The sequence below is a fragment of the Halictus rubicundus genome, chromosome 17, assembly GCF_050948215.1.
Source record: "Halictus rubicundus isolate RS-2024b chromosome 17, iyHalRubi1_principal, whole genome shotgun sequence".
NCBI classification, from domain to species: Eukaryota; Metazoa; Arthropoda; class Insecta; order Hymenoptera; family Halictidae; genus Halictus; species Halictus rubicundus.
This window is the reverse complement of record NC_135165.1, coordinates 6929319-6950263: the sequence shown is the minus strand read 5'-3', so window position 1 is coordinate 6950263 and position 20945 is coordinate 6929319. Positions and strand designations below refer to the sequence as shown.

The window sequence follows — 20945 nt, the reverse complement described above, 5'->3', positions numbered from 1 at the left end:
ATGACGCTTCTATTTCTAATACATTTAATTATTTTATCAAAGATGACGTTTATGATTATAAGCTTTAGCGATCGTACAACGATTTTTGTTACTTCCAACCACTCAAGTAAACAGAAAAGATCTTTTTAATTCGCTAAAGTAATAAGTATGCCGTTTACATAATATCTCTAGGTTGTATTTGCTCCGTTATAGTATACAATGTCCCCTTGATCACAGACAGCTGAAAAAAATGCGCGGATAAAAAGAAAACTGGCATTATTGTATAATTACTAAGATTACGATGGATAGTTCTGTGATTCTAGTAAATTAATTCGATCGTCCATTCTTCTCCCATATTTACACCTGGTTTCCGCACGGTTAATACGTTATTATTTGGATTATATTTGGCTTCCAAAGTAACTTTTCCCAAACCTGAAACAAATAATGGTAGTTTTATTTAATAAAAAATTCGAACAATCGATCATACATTTAAACTACAATTACTTACTGCGTGATGTCAAGACGGCAGACGTTACTCCTCGCGGTGGATTGGCAATGTCTACTCTCTCCAACCAACTTTCCGTTCGATAAGAAGCTAATTTATCTATAAACGTCGACGTTAGTTTATTCCCTTCTAAATTGAACTTCAAATACAGATATTTTCCGTGGCGGTATTCGAAGCTGGATTCGTCATCGATGTATAGCGTGCCGTTAGCTTTGCCTTCAGAATCGGCGATGACTATCAAAGTGTACGGATCGTTCTTCATGGGGACCGTACTGCGACGTATTCTCATCTTGCGTGGAACTATAGAACCACCTCGTTGAAACACCGGAATTTTGTGAAGGGTCACGGGTATGTTAACGGAACCTCCTTGGGCATAGGGTTGCATGGTATCGATGTCGTACCAAGTTACTTTGCCCTCGCCAGGGAAGTAAACGTTAACATCGGTAGTAGACGGTTGAAAAACTGGATGTACGAGAATAGAGTCTCCAACGAGTATTTCATCGTCGATGGTATACGTATCTGTTTCAGTGGGGTAGTGACTCCACAAGGGTCGCACGACTGGAGTGCCGTTCACTTCGTGTTCTCGGAAGAGTGTGTACCATAACGGTAAATACGAGTATCTCATTCTGAATGCTTCTCGAACAATTTGGATTGTTTCCTCGTTGAACGTCCATGGCTCGCGACGCTTGGTCTCGATGTGAGAATGTTGACGGAAGAAGGGAAGCCAAGCTCCAGCCTGATTCCACCTGATGAACAGTTCCGAGTCTGGGTTCTTGAAGAAACCTCCAACATCCGCACCGCAGAACGACATACCGGCAACGGCCATACTGAGACACATCGGGTAGCTAATCCGGTAATGATCCCAGTCAGCCGCGTTGTCGCCGGTCCACATAGACGAATAACGTTGCGACCCAGCAAAGAAAGATCTTGTCAGTATGAACGGTCTTAGAGAGCCACCGGATCTTCTGAACAAAGCATCGTACGTGGTCATATGGTTACGGAGTCCATTGATGTTGTGGAGACTTCTGTGCTCCCAACCACCGTAATGGACGAGGTCCTTGGGCATGGTCATCTCCGGGCCGTTGAACACGCTCGGCTCGTTCATGTCGTTCCAAATATATACGTCGTTGGTAGTGCCATGGAATTTGTCTAAGCTGTACTGCTCCATGTAATAGAGTCGTACTTTCGGGTCGAAGAAGTCTAAGTACGAAGACGATCCTGGCCAGCACCAACCCTCGTAGTCCTTTCCGTCTCTCGTCTTCACGTAGTATCCCAATTTGGTAGCGTCGTTGTGGACGAAATAGTTTGAATCGCGTTTGATATGCGGATCGATGATGACAACCAGTTTTCTACCTTTCGCGGTCAAGTTGTGTATCATTTCGATGGGATTCGAAAATTTCCGTGTGTCCCAAGTGAAGTACTTTTTGTTATCGGTGTACTCAATGTCTAGCCACATAGCATCCAGCGGTAAGTCGTACATATCGAAGTTGTCCGCGATTTGTATCACATCGTCTTGATCATTGTAATTCCAACGACTCTGGTGATAGCCTAGCGCGAACATTTGCGGCAATGGCGCAGTGCCTGTTAAGGTGGTGTATTGTCTGAACGCATCCATAGGCTGAGGGCCCAACAGAAAGAATACATCGATAACACCGTTCTCGGACATGAAGTGAGCATCAACTTGAGACTTTTTGGCAGAGCCGGATACAAAGTTTACGATACTTTCTACGACATTGTTATCGGCGCTTGACAGAATGTCGATCCACGTTTCCGCGGCGTTGTGCCAAAAGACGCCGGTTGTCCTCTCTTTGCCGTGGGCATAGAGAACAGGTATTGCTCCATAAATTGACATTCTCTCGTTGACTTCATATTCGAACACATCCAAGTTGTACAGTCTGTACGGGTGAGATTGTTTCGTTGATTTTAAAGCGAAAGAATCGGCATGCTCCGGTATACCGTACGCGTGTTCTGCTCCAGGAAAACTGAAATCCAAAGCTATCGCTTCTGGACCGAAAGGTTTCGAGTCGTGATGAGCCTTGAAGTTTTCCTCCCATGCACCTGGATCACTTTCTGCTCCATCGCCTGGGAATTGACTGTTGCTTGTAACTTCAACGTTTTCTGCATTTTCTTCTTGTTCCGGTTTGCTATTGAAAAATAGTAACGAAATTGTTAGTTAGACAGACTTCAATGTATCAGGTAATTCTTGTTAGACATACTTAGGCTTTGCACGGTGATGTTCGAATCTCATGAGACCCCTAGCATTTGCAGACACGACTAGTACATCTTGAGAGTATACATCTACCCTAAATGGCGAAGCGTGCAATATGGCTTTGTTTGCCCCGCTCTTTACAGTCACCTGATCCACAGTTTTTTCAACCAAAGTTAATTCAACTGTTTGAGGCTGATCCACAAGGGCATATTCAGGTTCGTATCTTGGGTGCAGTGGATTCTTTTCATTGATATGAAGCCTGAATGTATTATCCTTTAATGCAGTTAACTGCAGTACATAAAGAATACCTGTATCCTTATTAAATAAGTCTGCAGTGACACTATGATCGTTAGAAACGATTGTGTCTATTAATAATTGGTAAGGTGACTTCCCGGGTTCAACTTTTCTGCAGCGTCTATTAGCACAATGTGGAAATAAAAATATATGTTATACAAAGAAGCAGGTTGCTATGTAAGAGAGATGACTTACCTGCAGAAACTGCTTTGATCACATGTTTTAAATGTGTCTCTATTTACTGCATTCACGAAGAGAGGAGAACAGATTAATAAAAACAGTAACCCCGACCTGCAATACACATTCCTAAGTATACAAGACATGTTTACGGGACAGTGATAGTCGAAGTAGTAGTTTTATGAACATTAATAAGATTTTATTCCGTATAAATGCAAGGAGGGATGAAAAAGTGCTGGTATTATGTCAGCCTAGTAGAACGAGCTTTATAGCGCTTCTAAATGACAAAATCGATCTTTAAATGGGTTCAGATGGAAAATATTGATTCTACAAAGAAATCGTCGCTAGCAAAGTAGCGCCGCGTGTCGTACTGTTCGAAAAAAATTGCTGTATATCGAAAACGATGTTATCATGGACACGTCAGCGTGATTATTATTCAAGTAAAAGAATAAACATTAACAGAGTGAACGTTACTGGAAAGTGTTCATGACGGAACGTCCTGCGAAACTAGTATTTCCAGACGGAAAATATCTATCTTGATATTTTGAAGGTTAAAAGACCGAAAATAATTAACTTACCGCACATACGAAGCCATGTTGAGAAGTAACATTCACTATACCGCATTCTTGCTAATTCGAACGAGGCACCATCGAATTTTACAGATGGAGCTTCGTTCGCTTGAATCGTCATCGGCAAGTTATCATTTCCGAACGCTATGAAACATGTAAAATCGTAATGATTACAAAGGAAGTGTGCTAATTTATCGGAAAAACATTTTTTCTTCCTAACTGTTCCGATTGTTCTTTATTTCTCCGAGAATGTGAGGTACTCGAGTCGAAGTGGAAAAAGAATTTTCAAATTTTCGCGGGCTGGAACTTCAACGGGCTTACCGGTTTCTTCAATCTTTTTAACACCGTAAACACGAAGTTAATTTTGTTCTGCTTCTCAATTAAGCAGCAGGAAAACACAGAAAACGCATCGGTGCATGAACAAAGGACTTGCACACGGTAAACCTTATTTTTGTGTACAATGTTTCCATAAAATCTATTAAAACCGTGTAGATGTCTAGTCTAACCCCTTAATCGAACAGTATTAGTAAGCAAAGTCGAATGAATAAGGAAACTAAAAGGGAACGTGACACGTATCGTTTAAATAACATCGCACATTCAGTTTATTTGAATTACAAGAGTAATGCGTTCAGTCGGCAGGGAAAATACAGTCCTATGTATGTATAACTATATATTACACAATATAGAAGTTTGGCACTCGGATCGGTTCATTTTTCGGGGATGGTAAAAAAGCCTAACTGTTCGGTTTCTAGCATATTCATTAATCAACAATGGATGTTCTGACAAAAACTTGCCTGTCTTCGATTCTCGTATGATCGGAACTATTATATTAATGCATATGCTATGAATTCATGAAACAGTGTCTTCTATGTAGGAGTGTACGTATTTCATATATTTATGTATATATATATTTATAATATTCATATATATATATAAAATTTATATATATACATAATATCTATATATATATAATATTTATATATATATTATAATAATTTTTACTATTATTATTATCACTATATTAACATCGACGTTAGAGCGTTTCCTTAATTACAGTTCCCTAAGGTGTAAAGAAGTCGTCGTTAATTAAGGTCACTGTGAGTTTGCGCAGGCCCAGAAGACGTAATATCCGTCGAAAAATCAACGAGCGCGTGAAGAATTGACGACCAATCGAGCGTATCGTTGAATATAATACTGAATAGAAACCGAGCAAACCGTTGTCCGATCGACGGGTGATAAAATGCGGCAAAGAAAAGAGCTATAGCCGAAAAAAGACTACTAATTAGTTGTGAATTGTTTCAAGATCTTGAAAAATTGGCCCACGATCTGTATAGGATAAGATGATCCGATTCGGTAAGGACGCGGGAAAACAAGAATTCACACTTACCCCTACCACCTGCATAGTTCGCCATTGGGTAATGGATGATTTTGAATAATGCATTTTGGACCGGTATAACCGTTAAATATTCAAATATCAAACGGAGACGTTCGTCGGGGGGGGGGGGGGGTCGTGTTTAGAAAGCGAAAGATACTTGTTGCGCGTCATCAAATTGTTTAACCTGTTAAACGGCTGCCTATTTTTTTTAACTCTAAACGCTCTGATCACTATATCGTTTTATTATTGATATTTTTGGTAAATAATAGAAATAGTATCGTGTAATATTATCGCAGAATTAAATACAGGCGTTTTCAAAACAATAAATAAAGTACACATGCAAATGACGATACGCGTTCGGCAGTTGAACAGGTTAAAAATTCTGTTAGAGAGCGGCGCCATCTTTTGGTCTTTCCTTCAACTTACGTTCGCCAGAAGTCGTGAACGAAGTTTTTGGCGTAGATTATTTTTATATTCCGCTCGACGGATAAGAGTCGCAGAACGGGAAGGCTCGTCGAAACGCAAACGGGAATTATTGAAGGATGAGTGTACGACGCGGGTCAGTAGAAATACGTGGGAAACGTGTAAAAAGATATGTGCAAAACTCGTAGTGTTCCTATCGTACAGTGCGCATCTAACGCGCGCGTTTACGCCATTACAAAAGTCGCTTTATAATTTCTATACATTTCTCCCGGAGGTGTATATAAATCTCAAACACGCACTCCACCTTGCAGTCACCTCTCTTTTTCTCATTTTATAAACGTTAGGTAATTATGTATAATGTTTCTGCGCCCGATACTCTGTACAAACGCTCCCGACATCGAGCTATACCGAGTAACGGAAGTATTCAAATCTCTTCCAGCCGTGGTGCGGGGCGCGAAATTCAAATCTCGGAGCGTATAAAAACAAATTAACATGACTAGCGTGGTGAAAACGTAATGTTTATTTGAGAAATTAATTTTATTCTCTCCTTTCGAGCTTATTAATCTGTTAATCGGGTAGTGCATCGATCTTGTTAATAAATAATGACTGAAACATTGTCTGACATCAATTTGGCGTTTCGAAAAGTGAACGTTCATCGGACAATGTAATTAGTAAGAAAACAAAACGGTTAATATTTCAAATGGAATCGTCGCACGAATATTTTCGTTACTCGGCGCACTTGTAAACGTTGGCTCTCGTTTTCAGCGATTCGACCACAGTGATTCCTCATCAAGAGAAGCGAAGTACCATATACCGTGGAACACCGAAGGAATAGAAATATTCTGATTGACGTAGTTCCGGCCGGAACGAGCACCGGAAACGATCGTGTCCGGACAGAGGATATTTCCAATACGACACCGAACCAAGAGGAAGGACAGCGGCGAGGTCTCGCCCCGACGAAAAGGTATTCTTACAAGACTTGGTAATTTCTTAGGCACATTCGATCCATAATAGCGACTGACTTAGTAGTTCTGTATACTTGCTTAGCGAGCCTATAGTCGGACCAAAACAATTCTTCCGCTCGAGGACACCGAGGAGGAAACCATTTTGCTCCAATTATAATCCCCTCTGCATTAAGGGAAAGCTACAGTACTACACGAGATACTGCTACTTGGGGTACGTATATTTATCGTTCCTGACAGATTGTTCTTTTGTACCGAAACGAAAGAAAGAACCGAAAAGGTCGACGGAAACTCCAGTCCTATACCTCCCGTCACGAGAATCCACAACCATAAGTGACACGAGTTTTCGTTCATTCTGCGTCTGTCCATTCTGTGTACCGAAGAGGAATAACGAATCACCTGAATAGTTCGGTTGCCATTGACGATAGAAAAGAATATATCGAATGAAACGGTTATGGACTGTGATGGCGGGAAGCTTAGGTTTTCTTGCGGAAACTGTACACAGTATCTTGCGGAAGCTTCCGCCACGGTATTGTTATAAAATCGAGGCTTCCGGAGCATACCCCCACATCCGCAGAGTCACATCTCTTTAGGCACATTAAGACCATGATAATCGACGACTAGTTCTCGAGCAGTTCGTAAGAAAAGCACAGTCTTTCGTAGAACGGAGGAAGTGTTACGGCTTGGTTCGCATGGTCCGCGAACAGCCCTCCTTTTGCTAGACCCAGTACTGGTTTCTTCTTAGCAACGGGTTGTTGGTCCTCTGTGTGGTGGCCGATGGGCAGGGCAGGTCCGATGTGTCGAAGCTGCTCCATTCGTCGCCGTCCGCGACGCCGTAGGGGTACCTAGCCGAGACGTCGACTTCGGAACCTGTGATGCTTTCCAGCGGACCCAGAGGTATCACTTTGCACGGAGGTAGCGTGGAGGTCATCGTGGGCAGCACCGGCAACGGTGTGCTGGCGGCCACGCTGTTGTGGTCGTTCGTGAAACGCTTCAAATGAGGCGTCGTGGGCATCAGATGGTCCGGTGGCCTTGGAAGAGGCATCACGCCCACCGCCGGCGTCGTTTCCGGCTTCTCCTCTTCTGCATGCTTGTATCTGTTGTGCCTGCACCTGATGGTGACGATCACCACCACGCCCAGAAGGAACACGCCCAGAAGCATGCCCAGGATGAGCAAGTAGTCGTTGCTCATGTTCGGCGCAATCGCCATTTCACCCTCGTGTCCCACAGGGTCCATAGGTCCTCCCAGAGTGATATTGTACTCGTTCATGTCCAGTTTCACGCGAAACTCGAACTCTCCGACCGCGGGCTGAAAGATCGAGGCTGCCAGAACGAATGTGAAACTATCCAGCACACCGTCGTACTCCAAAGTGGGAATCTTCCTGCACACCAGGTAGATCACACCGGAAACCACCTCCTGGTGAGAGAACTTCGCAACCTCTTTCTCCCGAATTCCTCGCTTCTCACCGGAGGACGACGAGCTTCTGATGATTCTCTTTACCTTGCCAAACTTCGGCTTCTTTATCACCGTGTAGACGGGGTTGCTACTCGTCAGCTTCGCCAGAGGAGTGGCGTCCATGTACTGCAAGGTGATCCGAGTCTTTTCTCCGGCTAGCGCGACCATAGGGTTCATGATCATCAAGGGCACCACTTTGATCTCGATTTTGATCTGCCTCTGCTCGAAGCCGCTCAGTCGCGCGGTCAATACCAGACTGTCGTTGGACACCGTCATGTCTGTTTGCATGAACATCACGCTCTTCGAGAGCAGATCAGTCTGCTTGAAGCTGGCTGCAGCGCCGTCCCTGACGTATAGAACCCCGTACTTTGGAGTGCTGGTGACCTCGTAGACGACCAGGTCCTGCCTCGCGTTCGTGTCCAGCTTTACGTTGCTCTCGGAGATGAGCGCGACGTTCGAGCCCTGCTGAAGGCTCACCGGCCCGGTAACGGTGACGTTCAATCGGATGGGCAAAACGTAGACGTTGAACACGTCGTACTTGTGGGTGAAACGGCCGTCCCACACTCGGAAGTAGAACGAGGCTGCCTGGAGCGGCCCGTTGTGCTCGTACACTAGCCGATTCGAGTCCACGTCGTGCTGCGTGAACTTGTTCACCTGCCTCACCTCCGAGATGTTCTCGTTGAACGGCAGCAACAACAACCGGCCGTAAGTCGGCGCCGTTATCACGTCGTACACGATTTCCTCGGGAGGTGTGTCCGGGTCGATCGTCAGCAGATTTTCTCTGGTTATCGTCTGGTTCTGGTTTTGGACTACCTTGATGGACGGCGCGTTGGTGATCAGCTTGAACGGCTCGTCGTTCACCGGCCCGATGGTCACCGGGATGCTGGTGTTGCAGAGGAGGATGTGGCCAGGCGTTAAGTACAACGAAAAACTGATACGGTCCTCCAACGTGTCTGAGTGATCGTGGTAGTAGGCGATCTTCCCGCTCTCGATCTGCGGCTGGGAGAAAGTGGTCACGTTCAAGTCCGGCATGATCATCACGTGGCCATGGCTCGGTTGATTGACCAGTCTCGAGAGCACCACCGGGTTCGAGATGCCCGCGTGAGTCTGGAGGAACGACACAATCCCTGAGATGTTCATTATCACCTGGGCGGAACTACCCTCCTCCACCCACACGTTCTTCGCGGTGATGTACCTGTCCAACCCGCCGCTGGATACGGAGATGTCTATTTGAAATACCTGGAACGGAGAACGGAACAATGTTAGTGGAAATTGTTCATTGGCCAGCATTGTTACCGGACCATCCCTTCCATTCATCGACTGCTTTATAAGCAGATTATGTGTCTTTATCTTTAACACGTTGAACGCCACGTCAGCCATATGTGGCTGACGGAATTATTTGTGCAGGTTTTAAAATGAATTTTTACGTTGATATATTCATTGTACTAGTCTTAATTAGGATCTGTAACACGCAAGAAAGTTGGAGAATTGGAAAAATTGCAATTATTATTTCATTAAATAACTTACTTTGACTTTATGGAATGTTTGGGGTTTCTAGTTTGGCGTTCAAAGTGTTAAACAGCTGTTTTACCGCTTGCATTTCACAAGGGGAAATATCTCGAAAAATATGAATGATATGAAGAAGTGTTTTGAATAGAAGCTGTATGGTTTCGCCGGGGACACATGAAGCTGTTATTTATTCGATTTTGAGATGACCATGAAAATGCTTATGAAGGTCAACTTTGAATTTGTAAATTAAAATCAATTTTCTATAGACAAACTTGCCTGATTGGTTAAGGATTCCGCGAAGTGCGCCTCCGTATCGAACACGAACGAGTCGTTGGCGGTGAGGTCCATAAATTGTTTGGTGTGCTCGTAAAACACTTTACTGTTATTAACGTCCATCTGTGTGAATCGATCGACGTTCAACCATGCGCCCTCGCTTGTCTCCATGATAATCTTGCCCAGACGAGGCCCGTCTCGCACCGTGTACTTTATTTCCCGAGTTTCGTCCGAGCACCTCGTTAACAACAGCTTTTCCGATATCAGTTTCCTGGTTAGAGGGAATACGTTCAGAGCCAAATTTCGCTCGACGGACAACCGAACCGGCTTGGCACCGACCATCACGTTGTAGGGCTCGGATGTGTGCACGCCGTCCGAGAGGACGAAGTTGAATTCAGCGTCGGATCCATCTGGAAAAAGGATTGCTTGAATGACGAAGAGGTAAACGACTATGGAGGTTTCGATTAACTTTCGTGTTAACACTTGCACGGCCGTCGGCGGGTCTTTTTAGACCTAGACATCACAGTTTTGTTCATATTTTAAAAATAGTGTACTCTAGTACATTGTTGAGTGCTCGTGATTATCAGAATGATGTTCGAGTCTTAGCTGTATATTTACACGTAAAGTGTCGACTAAATTGACAAGGGTTTTTCCTCTCATAAAAAAAGGAAACGTGCTACGCCTTGGGAACGGACACGATTGGGAAAATTAGCTAAAACGGTGACAAGGCCACTCCGTACCTAATTTCTAAAAATCCCCAAAGTCACGTTCCAAGAACGTAAAGCAATACCCATGCTATAACCAGATGTCCCAAGCTGGCCGCTACATACATATTAAAAAATAAATGAATTAAACAGTTTTTTTTGTAGGTAAATATTAGTAAAGAAATGTTTGGGTCTAAAAAGACCCACCGATGGCCATGCGAGTGTTAATCAAAGGAACTTGTTGAACAACGTAAGCATCTTTTGTTTCTCTAACAGCCTCAAATAACTCCTCTTTGTCTCTCACAGTTTCTCAAAGAACCATGCAAAGAAGATCATCTCTTACTTGTATGCGTGAAAAGGACCATCCTCTGATCAACCTGTGCCTGCGTGAAGTTGTAGACGTCCATCATCGGGTTCGCGTTCACAGAAATGAAGCCGTTCCTGACACCGGTGATGTTGAACGTCAAATCTCGAGCCGCGGTGTCGTTGTCAATCGCTGCCAAGCTGGTCGATGTCAAGGAGATCGAGCCACCTTGCCAAACGTACAGCTTAGTCTTGTTAACTAGCATCGGCAGCTCGTCGTTAACGGGTTGCACGGTGATCCAAACGTCGAACGGCTCGCTGTTCTTGTCTCCCGCAACGAGGACCATCTTGAACGAGTCCTTGGACGTCTCGTCGCCATTGTGTTTGTATAAAATCGTGCCCGCGGTCAGATGTTTCTGCGAGAACTTCTTCACCTGCGTGTTCTTGGTCGCGTCTACGATGGTCCCGTGTTTCGGTTTCTCGGTGACTCGATAGTCGGTCACTTTGCCAGCGTAATAAGGCGTTAGTATGACGAAGTTCTTCTCGTCGAGGACCGTGCTCTTCCCTTCGATCACGACGAGACTCTTCGCCTCGACGTACAGCTTCTCCGGGACGATCACGAAGTTCACGCTGAGATCGTGCAGCCACGTGATCCCGTTGGTCGCGTCGACGACGAACCTATCGTTGGTTTGATTGATCACAGACTGCACGTAAAACACTCTGCCCTCGTTCACAAGTCTCTGATCGAAGCTCTTCACCGCGTTCCCAATGTAATCCTCGCGAGCTTCTTCGGTGTGCTCGTCGTGGATTTGCAGCTCGAGGTAACCGTTCTGCGGCCATTCCTTCAGGAAATAAACGATCTCGGTCGCCGGTATCTTTGGATGCATCACCTCCAGGCTCTTCCGGTTCAATAGCACACTGGTTGCTTCCTCTACGAACACCGTTTTATTGTTCTGCACGATCAGTGGCTGCCAGTAGCTCTCCGGGTAGATCTTCACTGGGAACACGCCTTCCGTCTCCGCTCCCTTCGTTGACACCTTGAACCTGAAGTCGTCCTTGGCCAGCGAGCCACCTAGGTGTCTGTACGACACTATACCGTATCGTAGGTCCTCCTCGGTGAACGATTCCGTTTCCCTGTTGTGTTTCAACAGCACCCCGTGCTTCGGTTTCTCCAACACCAGGTACTTAATCTCTTTCTCCGACGTGTACACGTTCGTCTCGATATCTAATTCGTTCGGCCGCAGGGCCGTCGATCTGTTGAACTGCACCACGGACCCATTGCTCTCTCTCAACCTGACGTACGGCGGGCTAGCTTGAATTTCGAGAACACCGGGTGTATAGAAGTGTCCGTCGGTGACGCTAAACTCGAACTTCCCGTGATCCTCGCCCTGATGCCTGAACAGGATCTGTCCGTCGTTGATGTCTTGCTGGTTGAACTCGTACACTTGCACCGAAGGACTCGACACTCGAACGATACCGTTCCTCTGCGTGTCTCTTCGGGTGTAGATCAGCTCGCGGGGCTTCGTGTCGACGTCCTTGTCCACGTACGCCAGGTCCTTGCTCGTGATCAGCCTCTCTCCTTTCGACACAACGTGGAACACTTTGTTCACCGATCGTTCCGGCGCGTTGTCGTTCTTCATGGTGACCTCGACGCGGAACAGGCCGACGTACATGAAGTCCACGGAGTCCGTGGCGATCGCCACGAACTGGAACGAGTCCTCCCGCGTCTCGGAGTCGTCGTGAACATAGTAGACCTTCTGCAAGGCGAGCTCCTCGGACGTGAAGTAGAGAGTGTTGTTTCTCGGATAGGATCTGGAGTTGTTGACGACGGTGAGCCAGCCGTGGCGAGGCGGCGTGGTCACGTTGTATGTTAACGAGGAGACCCCGTAATCCTTCGGGTTGATTTTATAGATCCTGACGGTGACCCGCGAGCCTTCGTCTACACGCAGCGTCTCCACGCTGTCCAACGGCTTCATGTTCTGGCTGAGGTAGTGCCGGAACTTTAAGCTGGCGTGCAGGTCGATGCACTGCGGCGCGCTCACCTTGAACCCGATCTCGTCGAGGATCGTCGAGTGGGCTCGCTTGAAGAGACGATAGGCGAGTCGAGCAGAGTCGATGTCCTCCTGGCTGAACGTGTCCCCGACTTCGAGCTTCTGACTCGAAAGGAACAGGTTACCGTATCTTGGTCCCTTCGCGACGGTAAACGTGATCTTGCCGGACGACGTCACCAATGGATTCGTTTGGTACCTCAGGTTCTGCCCGGTGACGATGACCTCGGCCACGTTCGTGAAATTGATGGGCACCCGCTTCGCCTCTTTCAATTCCAAATCGATGAACGTGATCCTGAAGTCGTAGGTGTGCTGCGCTCGGACCTCTCGCACGCTCGCTTGGAATTTGAACTCGTCCTGGTTCGGACTGCCCTCGTTGTGGAGGTACCTCACCGTCTGCAGCTCGACGTCCCTGCTCGTGAAGTAGTTGACGTTCGTCCAACTGCTCGAGACGTCTTTCAGCTTCTGGATCGTGCCGAACTGGGGCGGCGAGACGATGTCGTAGCGTATGTCTATAGTGTTGTCGTCTGAGTTCGTGGCGAAGGAAAGATTCGCCGGGGTCAGGTACGAAAAGGATCGATGCACCACGACCAGACCAGTGTTGTGCATTAGCTTGATTTCCAAAGGATGAGCAGCCACCCTCAGGCTCGCCGGCTTGCTGCTCTCGATCCCGTCACTCACCTGGAGATCCAGCTTTGCGTTCGGTTTCGCTGCGGGAAAACAATCGGAAACCGAACGGTGAATTACACTGTTCAACAAATTTTAACTTCTTTTTTAAATCTCGGTAACCAGGTGGAGATTTTTATAGATTTTGTAGCCCCAAGCTACATAATTCTTCATCAGTACTAGCTTTTGAGAAAGTCACATTTCCAACTTTTACAATTTGTCTGCTTTGACCTAGATTGGAGTCCTGGATCACTAATTGGAGACTTATGTAGATTTTGAAACACTAAGCTTCTACATAATTCTCCATCGCTACTAGCTTTTGAGAAAGTCACCTCCTGTCTTGGAAGTCGTAGGTCGATCGTCTACATAAATATAGATGATCTATCTACTTTATAGGATTAATAGTGGCACGTTTCTCATGCCGTAAATACTCGCTCAATAAATTATTTACTTTTCAGATCAGAACGTTGGGGTCATGCCCGCTGTGAACACTTTAAATATGATCAAGCATCAGTTTGAGGGATTCCTTAAGCTTCCAAATACAAGGGACTGGAATCCTAGGATTAATTCTAGGATGAAGCATCTGGTACAGACCAGAATTTGAAGCAAATACTCCCTATTGCGTTAGATAATGAGTACAAGATTCTATTTTTCCGTCTACACAAACACCAAATTAATCTCTGCATTTTTCTATCTTGTGATCTATTGTAAAAATACTATTGACGCAAACTGAACCCTTAGCACTCATGTGGCGACTCTGAGACGCATCTAAAAATTGTTACATCGTATTTATTTCATATTTAATAGATTGCTAAACATTTACGTATTATATGAGTAAATTACATCAGTTTCATATGCATAAAACAAAAAAAAAAAAAAATCATATGAAATAGAAACATTCTAGGTCGGAAGAAATGTTTGGTTTTCGAGTGCAAAGGGTTAATATTTTCTTTCGATAATTGGTGGTGTCCAAAAGCACCATGTTTCAATTTAGTTCCTGTTTGTCACCAATTTGACTTCAAAAACTTGGATTTTTATAAGGGTTTGCGGACAAGTCTGAATGATATGATAACGTTACCATTTCCCCGGTGTACGTATGCAATTAATCCTTGCATCAATTCGGCCTGAGTGAACGTGTCGATGGGCCGCGAGGGGTAAGTCACCCTCTCGACGTAGCCGGCGTCAGCGTCGGTACGCAGAACAGTGTAGACCAGCATGTCCGACGGCGTGTCGGCGTCGATCGCCCAGACCAGTTCTTTCGTCAAGATCTTCCTTGTCCCCTGAGAACGATTAAACACCCTAGTTTATCCTCCCCGTGACGCATCCGGCTTCCGATCGATTTGCTCGAGATCCTCTAGACCAAGCATAGCCACTGGATGCTCTAGCTTCACGAACAACAAAATCTACTCGGAACGTAGACGAATATATTATCAGCCACCGGCGACTATTCCATAATTCTTAAGTCTATGGATCGTGGCTAAAGTCTTTTTAATGGATCCTTGAATAGCAACAACTAGACTACGGACCTTAATGCAAAATAAAAATTGTCTGTACAAATTGTACGTAATTGGATCACTGTGGTCTCCAGAGCTAGATATGCAAGATATAGAGATATAGAATTTAGGCTAAACCAGGGCACAGACTGCTCCTTGGGGCATTGCAGCGACTCCGTTGAAATTGAGAGCACCTAAACCACGCCCACCCAGGGAAATAAACACTGTAACTTTTTTGTCACGCTGCAGCACAAGATCGTGAGACTTCCCTTTTGCCCCAAAGGGCAAAGCAGGTCGCTCCCAGGGCAAAATCGCGTTGGTCGCTCATGGCTAGCCAAGGACCGGCACCCGACCGCTCGCCTAATTATACCAGACGACTGTTCCGTCTCGGAAAAGAACTCGAACAAGGTATTCGCGGGGCATTTCAATTACACGAGGACTCGCTGGTCGGAGCGCACTCGATCTCCGCCGGTATCTTGAACCCCGAAGGGGTTAAAGCTTAATTTGAACGGCGCAAGAATTATTTCGTTTAAGAAGATTGCTGGCTTAAGTGGTTAATTAAGGGCAGCGTTTGAAGCAGCGACTTAAATCGATTTCGCTCCGGGCCGGGCCGGGCCGGGCTGGCCTGGGCCGTTCGTTCGTTCGCCGAGGACGAGGAACGTAGCACCACGATCTCGTCGAATCTCGATTAATTGATTTACTGTGGCGAGTCGGCAAGCGTGTCGGCCGAATTCGCGGCAATTACGTTAACGCGGTCTCCGGCGGTGCCGCGCCGGAAAATTTCCGTGGTGCGGGAACAGAGCCGGCAGGAGATGACCTTTGCCGCACGGTGTAGGGCCTGGGGGCTTCTTCATCCTACTACTAGCCGATCGGCGCAACTAATTGAAATCCACGTGCCTCGATTTAAGACTTTAGGCCTCGGCGTTATACTCAACAGAAAATTAAGAAACCATTCTACTCAATAACACATATGGCTGAGGATTTTCCCCGAAGTTTTGACATTGCAAAATAGATTTTTAAAAAATTCCAGGAACGGCTGATTTTATATTGAAGTTGTCGAATGACCCCGTTTATATTATCATAGTAGTGGCGTCTTATTATGATTATAAATGTGTACTTTGTTTCAGATTTTTTAGGATTATGCAAACATGTTTCAAAAAAACTCGAAAATCTTCAAAAATCCGAAAAAATGTGTATTCGTAGAAATTTTAGAAATAACAGTTCTATAAAAATTCAGTAGTGAGACATTCTTGAAAGCAATGTTCTCAATTTTGTTCAGATGTTTATGAAACATCGATTTTTCTTTGCTTTTCTGTACGTATATTAATGCTACATTGAACATTTCTATATTCAGAGAAACAACGCGTGACTCTTGTTGTGGGGTTGAAATGTTGCGTGCGACTCAACAGTGCAAGTATGCGTGCCTAAGCTGACCTGACCAATAAGACCCGCATTCCTTTCGCATTGCTTCCGAGTCTCTTCTCTGCAGACCGCAACGACACTCGTAACGCAAAGTAAGGATACCAGGTAGTCGGTCACAGATACTTTCAAGCTACCCTATGCCTTCTTTTCGTGGGCGAAGTATAATTCACTGTTCCTTCTTTAAATCGTTTCAGTTCAATGGAATAGGATATAGTACGAAAGTCGAGGAAGGAGCTGAGCGTGGTCCAGAATTTGAACAGCCCTGGCGTAGGTTGGTGTCTTACCTGAGCGAGACGTAGCACTTTCGCGGTCGATATCTCGAGCAATGGCGGATCATTAACGGGCGTAACGTTGACGTGTAGCGGGAACCTCAGTCGTCCTTGGAGATAGCCGGGCAGCGTGTAACCAGCGCCCGCCACCAGTGTCACCTCCAGGATCATGCTGTCCTCGGTGGTCTCGCTGCCGTCGTGCATGTACTGTATCTGTCGCGGATTTCATCGTGATAATGAGACAATGCGCGACGTCTGGTAAACAATGTTTCTGCGGAGGACTTATGAATATGGATGCTGCGACAGGGCCGAAGGCGCACGCCACGGAACGAGAGACGCTCGAACGAGAACGACAACGACAACGGCAACGGCAACGACAACGACGTCTCCCCCGTGCTCGTCGTGATTATTTGTCTCGCGACGGCGACTTTATGAAACCGCGACAATATCCGGATGAAAAATGGCGGGTGTATGTGCACGCAAGCGCGCGCCACCGGTCTCTCGAAGTTACACGAAGATTTACTTCTTCCCGTGTTACGGTTTATTTACGAGTTCCAGCGGCGGGATCGAAATTTTTCCAACCGCTCCCTCTCTCTCTCTCTCTCTCTCTCTCCCACCCCTCGTTCTCGTTCCTTTTTCTCCCCCAGGTTTCTTAACGAACCAATAAATTCTTTGACAGGGAGAAAGAGAGAGTGTCGTATCTCTTGTGTTTTTAAAGCGGGACTGGTTTAAAAATTCTCTCCCGCCCCCGCACCGGTGAATCACCGAGGGCGTTAAATTCACCGATTCATTCCCCGCCGCCGTTGCCGTTGCTGCCGTTCTCCCCCTGTCGTAATTAAAATTAATTGGAGCGGACCGGGTAAGCTTATAAATCGGCGATTAGCATACCGAATCGACGGGGGTTCCGGACGCGCGTTCCTTCGCCGGGATTTTCGGTACGAGGCGGAGGCGTCCCGGTAGAACAAAAGGAAAATTAAGGGTATCGGGAAAGAAATAACCCCGGTGGTAAAACGCGGGAGCCCGGCGTTTAATGGATACGCGGTCCCGGCACGACGCGAGCCCCCACGAAAAACCATTAATGAGCGGTGGTGGTGTTTATAAATAGAGCACCGTCGCTGGATAAATTGAGTGCAAGTAGAAGAGGAACAGACAACCGAGAGGTCCGACGACACGAGGAGCACCGCCACGCGGACCCCCACGGTTCTAAAGTTAGTTCTTCAACCGGCAACTATCTATAGCTTGTCCGTCCTATGACGAACTGGAAGAGCGCACCGCCGGTTTTTCATCTGCCGACCTTTTTGCTCGAATAATTATCATCGAATACACCATAGTTCCTCCACCTTTTTTGGCTCCGAGCCGCCGCTCGCTTTTTATTCAGCGGCCCCTTCGCGCGTGTCAGTTTTATTATCAAAATCTTGAAGATTTGTATATCAGGATCTGTCCAAGTGTGCGTGTAATTCTTGGATCTTGCAAAGGTATACTCCAGGATAGAGGAAATATTGTTGCAACGTAAATAAGTTCAGTTGCAAGCATTAACCCTTGGACGGCGGACCATCTTTGTAACCGTACAATTGATGATGATCGATGATTTATTTTTACGGTTGCAGTGATTAGAACTTCTCCTCGTCGTTCATAATTTGCTAGTAGCAGAAAATTGATATCTACTGCGTGTCTATGTATTAGCCAATAGTTACATATTGACGGCAATAAAATAGAATTTTAGTTTAAAGGAAATTATTGACACAGATATTTATTGGACTCTGTTCAAAATCTTCACCACCAGTCTGACTCGATGTTGTAGTGTAAGAGGTGAAGACAGATTTATTGGTTTGCTTTGTTCCTAATACATTAAAATACATGTTGAACGTAAATGAATTTATATATATGGAAACTGAAAGATTAACGGTGGGGAACTATGTTGTATACGATTCTGTTAGTTTGTCTACAAATTTATAACTCCTAATTATATAATTAAATTATATAATAGTCACAACCTCAGTTTAGTTTTTTTCTGAAAATCGCTTTATTAGATCGAGTTGTAATTCATTTCTGTTTTAGTATATCAATTTTATTAATCATATATTCGCCATCGTTTTCATTGTTGCCATTTATCCGATAGAATGAGCATGACGAGTCATTAGGATGATAAATGCAGCATAATAATGGGTTCTAGTTTAGGATATTATTAATGGCTGTATCTAATGTATTTCAGTTACATATGTATACAGAAATTGTCAATACTGGATGTGCTCCTCTTTTTTGAACCGAATAGCCATGGTCTTTCGCTGTGCCTCTTCTTTTGCAGACAACAATGTTGCTTAATTTTATTTCGCAGACTTCGTTGCCATTTTTAAAGAAATCTATGCACCGTGCATTGAAGAATAATAATTATATCTATTAAACGAGTGAACAAACTGCAGGAAAAAAAGAAGAAGTATTCTAATGAAGTATTCAATAACGAAAAGAGTTAAATTTTTAACGTGCCAAGCTCCGAGAGAAATTAATTATACATACTTCTTTAGGGGCCCTAAGCGGATTATTAAGTTTGAATATTGAAAACGATTAAGATCATTCGGCGCTTGAAAAAGAAATACCAAGTCGTAAATCTGCGCTGTTCTAAGTTAAGAAGTCCAAGAAATGTGTACGGACCGCAAATTATGGAATTCTTCGAAGCCATGTTTGACCGACAGTAACGCTGATCGTCAACAACACTGATCGACGCCAACTTTGAAAACACGCGTATACTTGTACTTTAACCTCCGAAGTACCGGGAAACCTCCGTTATCGGTATTAATAAGGTGAACACGACGAAATCTTCTTTGCTGCTAAATACCACGAACTTTTTAACAAGTTAAACTATGCTGTTAACAATGTTAATGAAACGTGCGGGTAATCTTTCTGAAAGGTAAAGGCGAAGTGTATAACTATATCACGCGAAAGTCTGAAAACTTGTTCGTGTAACAGAATGTTCTGGGAGTGGAACGTTCTGATGTTACGGTACGATACGAGAAGTTCCAATGGGCAGAGGGACCTTGCTCTTTCGATAACGGAAGTAGAATCATCGGAAGAAAATTGTTTTATCAAACAATGCCGTAGACTGATCCTTAAATGCCCAGCTCTTCGAAGTTTCGTTCTGCCAATCAATTCTTGGGTGATACATCGCAATTGTTGTATTCTCCCTTTGCGTATTATAATTTATCAACATTCATATTCAATAATCCATATAAACAGGTCGGATTAAACCAATCTGTCTATATATCGACAAATGTAATTGAAAGCAAAGGTGAACAATTGAGTGAAATTAACACGAATGATCACACGAGAGTTGAATTGGTCGAATGTTATAAAAATAATAATACAAATATTATACAAGAAATGGTTAAAAATTTGGATAGAGACAGTCTCTAGTAAAATACTAATAAATATATATAAAATAGTCATTTTTAGTGCTCCGTGGGCCTAGCGTTAATAGCGTTAACTTTTGCGCCAATTACTTATTTTACTGATTTACTCTGCATTCATCAATAATTCCACAATTTCATAGTACGTAACATTAATTCTATTATTTTTCAGGTTTTTTGGCCAGCGACGCTGCATATGAAAATATAATTGAATTACATGTCGAAGCAAGCACTGCAATAAAAGAGAGAAAATACTTCGGACCGCAAAGGGTTGGGGCTGCTTGGGAAGGGGTGTTTAGTTGGCAACGCGTCGATAACACTTCTAATAATTAGTCGCCGGCCGACGCACAAGCACGTTATCGATCATCGGCGAGACGTTCCGGTTCCGGCGTGAATTTTATTCCGGTCACGTGTCCCCCTTGTGAATTCGACGGCAGGCATGTGTTCCGGCGGTTAGGGTATTACCTTATCTCGATTAATGTCTTGGAGAGTGAAGGAGTGCTCTGTTCTGGTCGTTAGGAGGTCCAGGTTCAGGTTCCCGTAGCTGGGCGGTGTAACCAGGGTGAAGATAACGCCGTCCTCTTCGACCCCATATTTAGCGATGTCTAATACCATGGCAATGTTATCACTCGTCACCGGCACGTGTTCACCCTCGGATACGAGCAGCGGGCTCAGCGAGAGTATCTCCAGGTTCACGGGTAAATTTCCCTTCGAGTACACCTGCAAAATTCGAGACCGAACATGTGTGACCGTGCCACGACGAGAGGCCGCCCCGCAAAAACGGGATGTACCATGGACCTGATCTATAGATACAGTCCGTCGGGGATGGTAGTATAATCGTTATGGCGCAGCGCGGACACTGCGACTGGAAACTGGTTCGGACATTGTCAATATTAAAGCGATCCGCC

The 20945-nt window shown here is 45.0% G+C and overlaps 3 protein-coding genes across 4 annotated transcripts in view; all 3 read right to left on the bottom strand.

Moving 5' to 3' along the window:
• Nucleotides 1-20945, bottom strand: part of LOC143362668 (integral membrane protein GPR180) — a 143064-nt gene that overhangs the window by 34304 nt on the left and 87815 nt on the right. The gene's annotated exons all lie outside the window — the stretch shown is intronic.
• Gcs2alpha (glucosidase 2 subunit alpha) lies at nt 167-3821 on the bottom strand. Of its 2 annotated transcripts, none has more exons than XM_076803025.1 (5): nt 3743-3821; nt 3183-3278; nt 2701-3108; nt 488-2628; nt 167-411 (listed from the first exon to the last, which is right to left on the bottom strand). In XM_076803025.1, the coding sequence occupies exons 1-5, from the start codon at nt 3772-3774 to the stop codon at nt 299-301; spliced, it is 2790 nt and encodes a 929-aa protein (XP_076659140.1). In that variant the 5' UTR covers nt 3775-3821; the 3' UTR covers nt 167-298. The 2 variants fall into 2 exon arrangements, with proteins under 2 accessions (XP_076659140.1, XP_076659141.1); XM_076803026.1 differs by lacking the exon at nt 3743-3821 and adding an exon at nt 3639-3667.
• Nucleotides 6697-20945, bottom strand: part of Kon (chondroitin sulfate proteoglycan 4-like protein) — a 100806-nt gene continuing 86557 nt past the window's right edge. Inside the window, exons 6-11 of the mRNA XM_076803014.1 lie at nt 20503-20757; nt 16652-16849; nt 14531-14732; nt 10779-13496; nt 9735-10141; nt 6697-9188 (exon numbers count right to left, since the gene is read on the bottom strand). Coding sequence (XP_076659129.1) covers nt 7212-9188; nt 9735-10141; nt 10779-13496; nt 14531-14732; nt 16652-16849; nt 20503-20757 — 5757 coding nt within the window. The 3' untranslated portion in view covers nt 6697-7211. The remainder of the gene's footprint in view (nt 9189-9734; nt 10142-10778; nt 13497-14530; nt 14733-16651; nt 16850-20502; nt 20758-20945) is intronic.